The sequence below is a fragment of the Papilio xuthus genome, unplaced genomic scaffold (genome assembly GCF_000836235.2).
Source record: "Papilio xuthus unplaced genomic scaffold, Pxut_1.1 DF826961.1, whole genome shotgun sequence".
Lineage (NCBI taxonomy): Eukaryota > Metazoa > Arthropoda > Insecta > Lepidoptera > Papilionidae > Papilio > Papilio xuthus.
Genome location: NW_013531688.1, coordinates 547,876 through 562,560, shown reverse-complemented (window position 1 = coordinate 562,560; position 14,685 = coordinate 547,876). Strand labels below are relative to the sequence as shown.

At 37.3% G+C, this 14,685-nt stretch overlaps 3 protein-coding genes across 6 annotated transcripts in view; 2 read left to right on the top strand and 1 right to left on the bottom strand.

Annotated features, from left to right (window-relative positions):
- The window catches only part of LOC106120018 (homeobox protein Nkx-2.1), a 29,878-nt gene extending 27,831 nt beyond the window's left edge, over positions 1 to 2,047 (bottom strand). Inside the window, exon 1 of one of the 2 annotated variants that reach the window (XM_013315174.1) lies at positions 1,771 to 2,047. In XM_013315174.1, coding sequence (XP_013170628.1) covers positions 1,771 to 1,997 — 227 coding nt within the window. In that variant the 5' untranslated portion in view covers positions 1,998 to 2,047. Of the gene's footprint in view, positions 1 to 1,301; positions 1,472 to 1,770 lie in introns of those variants that run through there. The other variant, XM_013315175.1, reaches the window with a different exon arrangement.
- Positions 2,048 to 5,415: 3,368 nt separating this feature from the next.
- Positions 5,416 to 14,528, top strand: LOC106120225 (retinol dehydrogenase 13). Of its 3 annotated transcripts, none has more exons than XM_013315505.1 (8): positions 5,416 to 5,508; positions 11,765 to 11,840; positions 12,092 to 12,218; positions 12,488 to 12,624; positions 12,961 to 13,117; positions 13,187 to 13,355; positions 13,606 to 13,810; positions 14,207 to 14,527. In XM_013315505.1, the coding sequence occupies exons 2-8, from the start codon at positions 11,767 to 11,769 to the stop codon at positions 14,331 to 14,333; spliced, it is 996 nt and encodes a 331-aa protein (XP_013170959.1). In that variant the 5' UTR covers positions 5,416 to 5,508; positions 11,765 to 11,766; the 3' UTR covers positions 14,334 to 14,527. The 3 variants fall into 3 exon arrangements, with proteins under 3 accessions (XP_013170959.1, XP_013170958.1, XP_013170960.1); XM_013315504.1 differs by having other exon boundaries at positions 5,436 to 5,512; XM_013315506.1 differs by having other exon boundaries at positions 5,465 to 5,516; positions 14,207 to 14,528.
- LOC106120224 (patj homolog) lies at positions 5,502 to 8,157 on the top strand. Its single transcript, XM_013315503.1, has one exon. It carries the CDS (start codon positions 5,698 to 5,700, stop codon positions 7,690 to 7,692), a length of 1,995 nt encoding a protein of 664 aa, XP_013170957.1. The 5' UTR covers positions 5,502 to 5,697; the 3' UTR covers positions 7,693 to 8,157.
- Positions 14,529 to 14,685: the final 157 nt, after the last annotated feature.

Here is a 14,685-nt window from a genome sequence, read left to right as displayed (position 1 = left end):
TGAAGGCTCAAGTTTTATCTTGACATTGTGAACACTGTATTTTAATGTAAATATATTTATGTAAATAAATTTATAGGATTTTATTATTTTAAATGATGACGTGTTTTAAAGTCAATACACTAATAAAGGAGACAATTCCTTTTGTTTAGAATTAAGGCGTACCGGTGGATAGGGTTTAGCACGAACATTTTCGAAAACGTATTCGTAATGTGATTTCGTATGAGAGTTGTTTACGGCATAGTGTACTTTACGAAATTGTAAATGCGAATGTTTAGATGGATGGGTATTTATTTTAAGATTGAACAGATTTTTATGAAATTTGGAATGTAGAACATATCCTGGAAGAACGCATAGGCTGCTTGTTATGTTTTTTTTATAATTCCGTGCGAACGGAGTCACGGAAACTGCTAGTATTGTTATAAAATGTTTGCATAAAAAATGTCCACCCGTACGAAGGAAATGGCCGCCTATATATGCTAAGTTAAATTTCAATTTATTAAAAGAAATTATAATATAATTCAGGATTTTTTAGTCTATAAATAAGTTTGAATGTGATAAAGTGATGAATTAAGGTGAAGTTATTGTAATTCGTACACATTAAGTACAATAACAAAATTTCAATAGAAAAAACTTCAACGAGTTCGGATAACTTAATTTTAACTTAACTTACGATCGTCTTATTTTAATTGAATAATAAAACAGACACAATAACCTATGTTATTCTTGTATTATACAAAGTTATAATATTTATGCATTATTAATATTGGTTTTTTATAAGAGAAGGGGGCAAACGAGCTGCGGGAACACCGAGGTGATCAACGACGTGTTTATTGTTTTCTCTTTATGTTATTAGGTTACTATGTCATGTAGAATTTACTCATTGCTAATTTTCAAGTATTATTAGGAGTCCTAAACCACAATTGATCGAAAAATCGTATAAAAGTTTCCATTCAAAAGATTTTTATTTTTGTTCAAACTCAGAGAAAAAATTAAGTTAATTTCGCGCAAATAAAATTGCTAACTTGTAATAGGCCTAATATTATTGTATAACAATATCTATGTTTATTGTTTGATCGTTTATTTATTTTAATTAGTTAACGAAACCGAGTAATTTTTTAGTAAAAATATTTAAATTCTTTTAAAATCAATCATTCTGTGTAGTTTCAACTTTAATATTTTAAAACCGATGCTATTGTTTACTTAGTTTCTTTAAATATCGGATATAAATAAACTGCAACGTTTGTAGATCACTCGAAGCTTCAGTAAACCGTAACAAATGGGATAATGATGGATATACATACATATGCATATACGCCTCGAGCGTCATCGCGGCCAGCGTCCCCCCGCACGCCGCTACACCTCGCTACCCCTAGCTGTGACTAGCTGCCGGAACTGACCAGCTCGCGGACAAACATCACGGTCGAGTACAAGTCGAGCTGCTTGTTGTTATTTATGGTACTTTAGTAAGGAATCGCAATGTTGGCCCTAGCGGCCCGAGGCCCGAGCGGCCGGCGCGGCGGCGCGGCGTCGCGGCGGCCTAGCGCGTCACGTCCTCGAGCCCGCACTCGCACTCACATCGCATCTCACTTGACCGCCGATCACAACATACCTGCACAAACAAACGTCACAGAACTATATCCTTCGACTACGAGCGCCGGTCGAGTACTCTCGAGACCTTCGGCCCACTCGAAAAATCAGCGGGTGGAGGTCGGCTCCCCCGCCCCCCGCTCGGCCCCGCGGCCCCCGTCCGCGCCCGATCGATGCACGCACCTGTACGGCGACGGCGGGTTGTTCGCGAGCTCCAATTTGCGGTATTCCTCTATCGGCGAGAGGATGTCGGTGACGGAGAAGGGTGTCGAATGCTGGAGCTGCAGTTGCGAGAGGTTCTGCTGCAGCAGCGCCGACTTCGGCGACAGGCTCATCGCCAGCTCGGCGGCGCTCAGCTCCGGCAGCGCCTCCGCCGGACACGGCGAGTAGCCGCCGCCCTCCGCGGACATCCGACCGGCCGCACTCAACGCCACTCACGCCACTCGACGGCTCAGCCTCTAGTGGCTCTCGGGGCGAGAGTGGCGCCCGGAGCCCCCGGCGCGGCGCACCACTCGACCGCCCCGCCCGCCGCCCTGCCCCGCGCGCCGCCCCACGCCTCGGCCCCGGCGCGGTGGGGCGCGCGCGCCATTGGCCGGGCCGCTAGGGCGTGTGAGGGCGTGGCCGGGCTCCGCGGCGGGCGCCGGGAATGCGCCGCGCGCAGTGTGCCGCGGCCCGCGCGGGGCTGCGCCGCGCTCGCTCGCGCCCCTTCACATTCACCTCGCATCAGTTGACTTGCGCTTTGCACCTCGGATCGTTTGTGAATCTGATTAACCGTTTCTCTGACTTTCTGATTATTTACGTTCTGATAACATATCGTATAAAGTTTGCCAAACAATAGAGCAGAAATGTAGTAATTGTAAAAAGTGCAAATGATTATACAGTGGCCAACTCTACTGTAACTGTTGATAGCTTATTTTGTAAAATGTCATCATAAAAGTATTGTAATATATCATGATATATGTAGTTTACAAATACTATCATTTAAATCAGCGATTCCTAAGGTTTCCCGACGAGTTTACCGTGCTCACACCAAGGGAAACCGAGCAGATGAACGATGTGGGGAAACAATGTTGACGGTTCACAAGTTGAAGAACTATCGATACTAGTAAAATTTTAAAAGGCGTCTGTAAGAAAAGAACCTTTGGGAATCTCTGACCTGAATGATACCTCATTTAAGTAAGTTTTAAGTTTCTCTTGAGTGATTGACCGGGGGTTACTGAGATCAAAATCTTCTCTGTCATTATCTTTGACAACACAGAGATATATGTTTAAAATACAGATTTTGAACTGGCAACCCCACGGCGAGACATTTTATTTTAACGAGAGTTCTTACGAATTCAATTAGAACAAATAGAAACAAAAGAATATACATAGTAAGTATTAAAAACAAAAAATAACCACCACAAGGCAAAGTGTGAAAACAGATCCGACTGTTAGCGTGGTGTTTGCTTTAACTAATTTTGTCGCAGCAGAGTTACATCTCTTTATCAAGCAAACCTTCAAAATTCAATTCATAATTAACGTGTGTTGAAAATAAAATTATGTATTTATTTAAACTTTCTTGAGACATTATCATAAACTAATTTATAAACGGCTTAACACTCACGTACTTGTCCTGTGTCGGTACTGACTAATTTCGAACCCATTGGAAGCAAGAGCCAGATAAAGATATAATAGTGAGACTGGCATAAGTTGAGCGATGAGCCGCTTCCGCGAAATGCTCACCACGTTGATACACCGCCGATGACCTTAAAAGTCGGTGCCGAAACCGGACATGTACGTGACTGTGCCTTATATACAGTAGTTTAGTTATTTATTTATTCATTCGCACATCGCATCGTCGAATAGAAAGGACGTAAGAGTAGCAGAGACTATAGAACCAAAATACTGCAACATGGAAGACTTTTATAGGCCTTAAGAAGGACCGATGCGGTGATGAATACTACAAAATACCATCGATATTGATTCTATGGGATGTTTGTGACGATGCTAAGTGGATGTATTGAGGTATTTTCTGGATCTTATTGGATTTCTTTTTCTTATTGCGCTTATCGACCGGCTGATCGCAATAACTGAGGACTGGGTAATCCAGTTTACACATAAGTAAAAGTACCTGAGTGTGCCAGTAAGATACTTTTTAGCAATGTTTTTAAATATTATTTTAACGTATTATGCTAAGGCAAAGTCTCTAAAGATATTTTCTGACTGATCAATTAAAACTAGCTTTAGATATGGCAAATAACATAACGACAATATATAGAGTTTTGTGATATCATTTTAGTAAGAAACTACTACTTACTGTTGAGATTTGGGCTTTGATATAGTAATTTATATTTATTTTTAGACATGTTATTTATCGTAAACAGTATGTACAAACAGCGTATCGTGTACAGTGCGCGTAGCACAAATACTTGTGAGAATCTCCATTGAATTTTTTTTAATTATTTTGCAGCACCTATCGTGCGTAAAGTATAACATAAATGTCATAGTAATATTGTCATAATTGACGATAAGAAGACGATTGTTATAAATATTCTTAGGTTTAAAGTTAAAACTTTCATGTGTAGACAACATTTTAAATTTCAAACTATAGGTACAATTCACAGGTTGCCTTGTCAATACGCGTGAGATTCAACTACACAGTTCGACTGTAGAGGTAAAATACTTCACAATCTGATGTATCGAATGAAAACACACGTTTACGTAGGTAAAAGTTTCATCATAAAATTAAATTGTGTTTAGTTCATTCATAGCGTTATAATTATTGTTATAATAAATCAGAAAAACTTTTAATAAATGTTAATATATCAATTGTATTGTTTTATTTATTTAACTCCCTTCAAGAATTTGTTGAAGTAAAAGACTAGAATAAAAGTAAGAAAAGATTTGTGTTTCCAAAAACCATCGAAAGACGGCGACACTTTAACAATGGTAGAGCCCGCAATAACATCATTTGCACGAATAGGCCGGCTCAACCGGAGAAATACCACGACCACACTTAAGACAGGCGTAAAGTGGATATGATTCCATGATTCGTCTGATGAGTGTGCATGTCTGAGACCTATTTTTAGTCCCTCACCCCTTCCCATTCTTTTCATACAAGGAAATGATGGGAAGGGGAAGTGCATTTTGCGTCCACTCATCTGTTGTTGAAAGGTAGGCAACGAATCAGCAAATGGGGATATCTATGGGTAGCTCTAGACATTTCGCTATTTTGGTAAACACTAGCTCGTTTGTCATCTTGTACTATAAAAAAAAATCTTTGCATTTTTGGGAACATTAGCACACATACTGCGCTATCTAGTATGCAAAGTGTAAACTAAGTTGTCATTTTGGTAAACGAATCTACCTTTATAAATTTCGTAACATAGATGGCGTGATTTGTTATTTCACCACTGGTGATCCTTTCCTTCCTTTCTTGTCCTTCAGTCGATCTGGTTCGAAAGTTGAAGATAAATAAAAATAGAAAGATAGCTGCGGACTTTCCCTTCAATTTTCATGATTATGAACACCTTCCATAGGCCTTCCTTGAAAATGGATCGTAAAAATAATAGGCGTATTTGATTAAATAATAATTAACGCAGTTATACATCTCTGTTATTTATTTTTCTTTGTACATATCATGAATCATTGGATGTCCATGAAATATTATGACAGTTAAATTTAAACGAAACCTTTTTGGTTGAGGTCTGATGGACGTCCTTAAACCTAACTCGCATAACTGCGTATTATCCGAAAATACCAAATATTTTATATTATACTTCTCATTTATTGGTAGAAATGATAAAATAATATAATAATAAAAACTCAATCAACTTTTAATGAAAATCCATGACATGAGTATTACGATTTTTAGATGATAATTTTATTCGTCGGGAACACTTGCTTGCAGCTGGCCACATTCTCGCTGTCTCAGCTTCAGTGAGTATGTAAATGTCATTTTTACTCATAATTTACGGAATTTTATGTTAAACTTTGCACGATAACGCGTTTTGTTATAAATCGGGTGTGTAAAAGTGATTTGTCAAGGACAGCTTCGCTATGCGGCTGCCGAGGAGGCATAACCTCGGCGTGGTCCGTGCCGTGCGTATCACGTAACATCGGGCCTCGATGGTGAGGAGGACGATGGTGTTAAGCACCGAGTGGGCGCAGGTGGAAGTCGTCGATCTCACGAACGATGGCAACGGCCTTGGGTTCAATCTGGTCGGCGGGCGGAGCACCGGCGTTGTGATCAAGTACGTGCTACCCGGCGGCATCGCGGACAAGGACGGCCGGCTGCAGAGCGGCGATCACGTGCTACAAGTGGGCTCCGTGAACCTACGCGGCTTTACTTCCGAGCAAGTCGCTGCAGTGTTGCGTCAGGCGGGTCCGTCGGTCCGTTTACTGGTGGCGCGCCCAGCCGACCCCGCCACGGCTCTGAGGGCACCTATTCCTGGTACCGCGCTAGTACCTACGAAACTGCTTGCCGATCCGGAACTACTCGACCGACACCTCATCGAGAGTGGCTATGGAGCTGTGTACGATCTGTCTCAATGCTATACAGAGTACATTAATGGACAAAATGGCCATGTAGAATCAGTTGCGGCGGCCGTTAGTATAATCGGTGATAACCCTCAGCAGATACCGGATCAGCCGATAGTTGCTCAGGCGGTCTCCCCCACCATAACAATAACTGTGCCTGTTGAGTTGCCACCATTGCCTGAAGTTGAAATTGTCCATGTGGATTTGAATAAAAATGTGTATGGCTTGGGCATCACTGTAGCAGGATATGTCTGTGAGAAGGAGGAATTGTCAGGAATATTTGTGAAAAGTATTATAGAAGGTAGCAGTGCTGAACAGAGTGGAAAGATCAAACTAAACGATAGAATCATAGAAGTGGATGGTGTTTCATTAGCTGATAAGAGTAACCCACAAGCTGTGGAAATATTAAGAAACACAGGGATATCGGTACATCTAGTTTTAGAAAGATATTTGCGAGGTCCAAAGTTTGAGCATTTGCAACTAGCTATATTTAATGAGGAACGTCCTAGCTCACCATCACCATCGACCACAACTCTGTCATGGTTCCCAGTTCCTTCACAAGCAGAGAATAGTATAACAGAAATTGAACCTGAGCCTGAATCCAACACTACTATAGACTCTGGTGTACTAGAAGTGGGTGAGAATGAAGTTGATGAGCCAACACAGGAGGAACTAGACAAAAGGCTCAATGAGATTCTTGCTATTGATGAAGAGGAAGTGAGGCAAAAGTGGCAAGAAGAAATAGGGCCCGGAAAACAAATAATAATTGCCGAAATCAACAAACTTTCAGGATTAGGTATAAGTCTAGAAGGTACTGTTGATGTTGAGGGAGGGCAGGAAGTGAGACCACACCATTATATCAGATCAGTTCTTCCGGAGGGTCCAGTTGGGCAGCAGGGCACATTAAATGCTGGAGATGAGCTTCTTGAAGCTAATGAGTACAGACTACATGGTTTAACTCATACAGAGGTTGTAAACATACTGAAGCAGCTGCCAAACCGAGTGCGGCTCGTCTGTGCGAGAAGCAACACTGACAGTGGTCCGAGACCACTAATCAACTTGGCACCAGACAGAGAAGGCTTTGAAGCTAGAAAAATAATTTCTGGCAGTTTAAATAATCTAACTACAATAGTGAAAGCACAATCAGATACATCAATTAATACTTCAAGCACAGCAACCCTTACGAATCACTCCGAATTATCGAAGAAATCCCGTTCGTTAGAGTGTGTGTCCGGTTTAGCAATGTGGCAGAGTAAAGAAGACATTGTCGAGTTGATAAAGGGGGACCAAGGGTTAGGTTTCTCTATATTAGATTACCAAGACCCAATAGATCCCCATGGGACAGTAATTGTTGTTAGGAGCTTAGTGCCAGGAGGTGTAGCTGAGAAGAATGGAGAAATATCCCCCGGTGACCGTGTTATGTCAGTTAATGGAGGTAGTATAAAAAATGCAACCCTAGATCAAGCTGTGCAAGCATTAAAAGGTGCACCAAGAGGTATTGTTAGAGTTGGAATAGCCAGGCCGTTACCTTCACACGATGCTACAAAATCAAAAAGCACAACTACTTTAAACAAACCGAGTTAATCTTCAATGAACTGTGTTAACTATACTAGTCAAAGATTATGCTTATATTGTACAAGGATTTGATTATATTTAGTGTTAAAATAATGACCCAAAATCAAAACATAACTAACCGTTTTGGCTAAAAGCTAATATTGTACAAAACATTTCCCTTCTTAACCTACCGTTTAATTTCAAAATCAATTATTTCATCTTAATTACCGTCTTTTTAATTTCGTTTTTTCTACAGTTTTTGATACAGATCTACATAGATTGTCATAATAAATGTAGGAAATAACAAACATTAGCACAATATTTAGTCTAGTTATATATCAATCATACACATACAATATTATGTAAGCTTTATTAGATTAATTCCCATACACAATCACACATAAATTGCACATAGTGTAGTACATGATTTGTTTCCCTCTTTTAGGGAGTTGCTCTCTTTCTCACATAAAATGTATTAGAATCATTGCAATGTAAGATTTAATAAAAACTTTCATTCTTTGTCCCTTTAAAACATAGTAAATAGAATAATAATATACCTTTTAGATGTACCTAAGGGAGCAATTAAATATCTATGTATTTGTATATGTAAATAACATAACTTACATCCATTTTTTAAATTTTCTTTATAACCAATACATATGTACATTAACATTTAAAGATAGTAAACTAAATCATATCAAAATACAAGATTTTTTCACTTATATATATATAAGTTAAGAATACTAAGTTATCTAGACATTCACATAAAATTTGATTTTTTAAACAAAAAAGTAAAGTCATTGTAGATAAGTTCAAGTATTCAATCCATTGATGATTTTTAAAACAAGCTACGAAATTAAAAACATTTGACTGCCACTTTGTATCACAATATTCAATTTAAATGTTTTATATCTATTATTTTTTTTAATTTTATGACCTGGTAACATAGACCTTTAGGTCAGTTTTATATCTATGACTGAAATATCTTACAGAACATTATGTTGTGATATTTTAAAGAGAATGGCAGACATTTTTTTTATAAGTATTTGAGGTTAGAAGTTATTGCTTACTTAACTAAGAATATAAAAATGTCTGTCCTGGATGATGTCAAGTAAGCCTTTATCAAATATCCTAATGTGCGCAAAAGAGGGTTTTTTTTATATTTCTAATCAGGTTTAATACCTAAAATATTAATTCATATCTGTACTCAAACATAGCTTTATTCTGGAACATTTTTTATAATTGAAAGCAGAGCTTGTGATCTTAGAATCCGGCTGGAATGACCATATTTAGCAGCGGAAAGTCAACAAACATGTTTAAATTTCTTTTAATTTGAAATGAACTTGTAAGAATGTTTTAAAGTATATAAAGTGCACTATATGTAAAGAGGCACATGTGATATTAATACATATATATTTAAATTGAGTAACTTGCCTTTAATGTATATATTTGAAATTTATTAAATTTAATATATTAACAAAAAGTGTACATTTTTATTGGCAAAACAACTAAATATTGTTGATTCTGTTTCTTCAAATGGAGTGAGCGAGATGGCGATATGTTTCTGTTTTCTCAAAATTGTTCAATAAATCTGTCAATTTTAGTTATAAGTAATGTAGGTACTCGAACACCATAACAAAACTACTAAAACATATGACGTCACAATGATTGTATTAAAAAAAACATGCTTTTTATTGGCAGTAATAAATTTTATTTGACTATTGTGTATTTCAGGACAATTATATTCGTTTCTATGAAATGTCATCTGGCTATAGTTTCATTACACTAAAAGGAAAATCATAATTATAGATTTTAATATGACAGTTTAAAACGGTGACATTCTGAGTGAGAAAGGAAATTAATTCTTTTGACTTTACAATGATGGTTTTGAAAAGTTAACTTTATCTCTGATAACATGGACAGGCTATAAACCGTGTTATTTTGTGCCTACTTGATTTTCGAGATTTTGGCGCTGATGGTTGCCGTTGACAACGGTGGTGAGAATTAGAACTAATAAAAGAGATGTCAGGAACTTCAAGGCGCGTTTAATTCGGAACAGAGCAAAAGCAGCCATTTCCGAACTAAAACCTATCTAACCTAACCTATCATATTTATAGATATCAGTGTGTCTCTGTTTTATCAACTGAAAATAAAAGGGACAACAATATTTATTGTACAGAAATTGAGTCAAATTATAGTTTTTAATTGCAACCAGCTAACTACCTGTTTTAATTATTGATGTTTAGTTTTAATTTTAATAATAAGTTAAGAAATACCATATTAGTATTTTTTTTATTAAACGTAATAAATAAAAGCGTTAATTTGATTTAATCAATGTTGTAATATTTTATCTTATTTAAATGAAAGTGGAAATAATACTCAGTATATAAATCTTACTAATATTATAAATGCGAAAGTTTAGATGCTTGCTAGTTGGATGAATGTTTGTTGGAAGGTATCTTAAGAACAGCTGCATGGATCACGCTGAAATTTGGCATAGATGCAAAACATAGTCTGCAAGAACTCGTTGGCTACTTATTTTTTTTTCAAATTCCGTGAGGACAGTCTCTGGCGACATTTAGTCTTTATGTTTACTCATAAATATAACAATTTTATTTTTTGTAACATTTCGTTCTGCTGATCCATACAATATCTATCACAACATGTTTTATGTGAATGTTTCGGCAGTACGAACTCATAGTAATACGAACCTGAAGTTCTAATCTGTTATAGTATTAGCTTTTCAATAACATAGATATATTTTTTTATAATAAAACTGAATCTAGTCCCTTTGAAATCAGCGTAGCGTACGTCGAAAAGAGTTACATGTAATTAGAGATGTAACTCTTTTCGTCTGACGTGTTGAAATAGTTTTAAACAAGCTGGTACTGTAATACTTCCCGTTGTGCAGACTGACATAGCTTACTTATATATTAAATATAAAACCCGGAAATATGTGATTGTATGTTTATTTTAAAATAAGTATATCTAAGCCAGGGGTTGCAAACTTTTGTGTATCAACATGCCATCAAACTTTCTATGTTATTATTGTGAACATTTCGTAGCCTATGGATCACTAGTGTTCGCTCCTCATATACCTATTTCACTTTTACGTACCTTTTTCTTAGTGTAAAATGACTTTTTTAATCAGTGACTTGCTCAAAATACAGTCGCGTGACATTGTTTCGTGACCCCTGATTTAGACAAAAATCAGAAATCTGTGTTTCATATTTTTATAACTAGATGGCGTTGACATTAAAAAGATACTAAAAAAATGTTTTCTTTTTTAATTTTACTCATACAAAATTTACCAAATAAGTAATGACATACAATAAGTTGAATTTAGATCATTTTCTGAGATGAAATGGTTCCTATTAAATTTAATTAACAAGGTTGTGCTTATTCTTGTCAATTTATTTCACTCTTTTAGTAATTTCATATTTATTTGTAAATAAAAAAAAAATAATATACGTTTATGATATTAAAACATTTAATGTGAACTCTATTCACTCACTGCCTGCTTAGAAAAAATATGTTATTGAATTATTCCTTTAAAAAAAAAGTTAACACGAACGTTATGTCACGTGTGATCGTAGTAATCACATATTTCCGAGAAATAAAACAAACGCATAAATAATTTATATAAGATTTAGTTACGGCACTGTAAATTAATTAAAAGCAAACACTAATAGTAACATTTACACGTTTAAAATTAAGAAAAATAATAAAAAATATTAAAATAAACATGGTTTTTCATTTGCCACAATTCCCTACACACTTCGAATGTCCGGCTCGGCAGGACCATTTTAAGTTGTATGGATGTTCAGTCATTTTAATTAACAGAGTCTGTATTTAGTGGGGATAATAGGAAAAGAATTAGTAACTACATATCGTAAAACAATGTAGTCAATATGTAAAGCTTTAGTAAATTAAAATTTATGAGTCGTCATGGGTAAAGATGGTCAACGTCTTCACGGTTTAGTTTGATGCGAACTTATTTTATATATATTTAGCTTTCTACAGGTAAGTTGTTAATCAACGCATTAGTTGTGTAGATTATAAGACTCCGTTGTTTTTAAGATTGTCTTTGTTCTGTCTGCAGGCATGTGGATCCCCAACTTGCCTATCACGGTGATCACAGGAGTGGCTGCCACGGCCGGTGCGCTATGCTTGTTTAAGTGAGTTGTATACTATTAAACTAAACTTCTCGTAGTAAAAACGTACGATTAACGATTACTTTTAGATAGTCACTAGTTGCTCACGGTACTGAAATAAGTACTGAATTTGTACCTAAAAATTTACCAAATTTTGTGGCCTGACTCTCTTATCTAGGGGTAAGGTACGACCCTCATTATATTTTTATTGATAGTGGCTTTATCTTTAAAGTTTTATTTATTAAAGATAAACAACTGTAGTAATGACCGTCCAGGGACATGCACGGCGGGTCGCCGTTTGACCGCAACGTGAAGGCGGAGGGTAAGACTGTCGTCATCACCGGCGCTAACACAGGCATCGGCAAGGAGGCCGTCTGGGAGTTCGCCAAGAGGGGAGCTAAGGTGACATATTTACTCCGCGACATTGAGAGTTTTTACTTGATAAATAATAAGTTAACAAGAGAATTTGATAGGAATTAAGTTAAAAATATAAATATATGCCCAGACAAATTAATACACTTAAAAGATGAAAACCAGGTTCATAATTAATTCGCTTTGACTTCTTGTTAATATTCACAACAGTTCATTGTATAAGTACTTACGAAGTTTTTCCAGCTATTACCGAACAGAATGACCCACGAAAAGAGTCGTATAATTTGTTGTATAACCAGGTGTTCATGGCGTGCCGCGACATGACGAACTGCGAGGAGACGCGGCGCGAGATCGTGCTGGAGACAGGCAACAAATACATCTACTGCCGGCCCTGCAACCTCGCCTCCCTCGCCTCCGTCAGGGAGTTCGTTAATAGGTACCCATCGCTTTGTCTAGGGTCAGTCTCATGCCTGAGGATGTCGTCAGCGTTGCATCTGGAGCTGACGATGATCTGATTCCACGACTTCTGTCTAGCGCGTAGACCTGTCACCATTGTGAAGAATTTGAAGGACGATTGGTATTTAACATGGTCGCTCTATCTAGTTAGTGAGGTATCGCGCGATATTTTACTTTTGATTCAATATTTTAGAACTGAAATCTTTGAAAATTTGCTAAATTAAACTAAATAAATTTGTAATATATCTTGCTCGAAGGACCATAGTGGTTATACGAAATTGTATCTTCAATATTTTCTAACCTTAACTATTCCCAGGTTCAAATCTGAGGAGCCTAAGCTGGACATCTTGGTCAACAACGCCGCTGTCATGGAAACGCCAAAGGGAGTGACAAAGGATGGCTTTGAGACACAACTAGGCGTCAATCACATGGGACATTTCCTGCTTACCAATTTACTACTGGATACCTTGAAGGTTGGCAATATTTACAATAGTTAAATACAAACTCATCTAAAGATAAATATATTTTTTTTCGTAACATAGGCGTCAGCACCGAGCCGCGTGGTGGTGGTGACTTGCGACGCACACCGGCGCGGCGACATTCACAAGGAGGACCTCAACATGAGCCAGCAGTATGAACCCAACGCCGCATACTGTCAGACCAAGCTCGCCAACTTGCTCTTCGCACGAGAACTCGGGAGAAGACTACTCGGTGAGTCGCGTTATTTACACGAACAACTCTTTTAAACAATACTAATATAGGAAAATAAAGCCATAAATTCTGCACTACACAAGAAAACTACCTGTAGCATCAAAGACAAGAAAGATAAAGAAGAAAGATTCTTACCGTGAGTTTCTGAGACAAAACCCCCATTTTATCAAAAATCAAAGCTCTCAGAAACCAACGATTAGTCGATTACTAATTTATTCATAGTCGATTGAGTTCAAATTTGTTACACCAGAGAGCGGTGTGTCAGTTTCGGCGGTGGACCCTGGCTTCTCTGACACAAATCTGACGCGTCACATGCCGATGTCAAAGAGCATGACGCGGTTCATCATCTACCCGGTGTTCTGGCCGGTGATGAAAATGCCGCGCGCCGCCGCACAGGTCATACTGCACGCCGCGCTTGATGATCAACTCGCCAACAGCGCTGGTGATTACTATGTGTAAGTTCAGTGACTTATAACCTAGTTGCCACCCGCGACTCCGTTCGCGAGGAATTGTAAAAAAAAATAGTAGCCTATGTGTTCTTCCAGACTATGTTCTACATCTGTGCCAAATTTCAGCGAGATTCATGCACCCGTTCCGGAGGTAAAGAAACATTCTTCCATCCAAACATTCGCATTTATAATATTAATAAGATTTTTCTTTAACCAGTTAGAGTGATTTTCTCAGGCAACAGCCAACTCAAATTTATTGGAGTGGAAATTATTTCTTATAACAAAATTTATAAATGAAATATAAAAATTTTGATCAACTTATGAACTGCTTATTAACAAATATTTCTTTGCTTTTAAAATAATTATAACAAAGGTTTAATTTTGTAATTTTATATTATTTAGCGACATGAAGTTAGCAACACCGTCAGAGAAGGCGCAGGACTACGAGCTGGCAATGTGGCTGTGGAAAGTTAGCGAGAAATGGACGCGGCTGTACGATGCGCCTGCGCAGACCAATGCACCACAATAACCATGAAATTACACTGCTCTAAAACATTGGAATGGGACAAAGTTTTATTTGTCTCGGCAATGAAAAAAAAAATAGTAATAGACTGTGAGATATGACGTCATTAGTGATTAGTGTTTGTTCCAGTGTTACGTTGCATTTTATTTGGTTATTACGAAGTTTCCCATCGCTTTGTATCGTTACATTACCTAAATGCTAAGTTGAAATGAAGCTAATTTTTATATTTAAGTAAAATGAATTCGTATTTGTAATATTTTAGTTGAAATAAATACTAGTTGATATGTTTTGTTTTAATAATTTTATTTCCCTACTAAGATCACTTTAAGGAGAGTAGCAACTCGTTGGCTCTTTATAA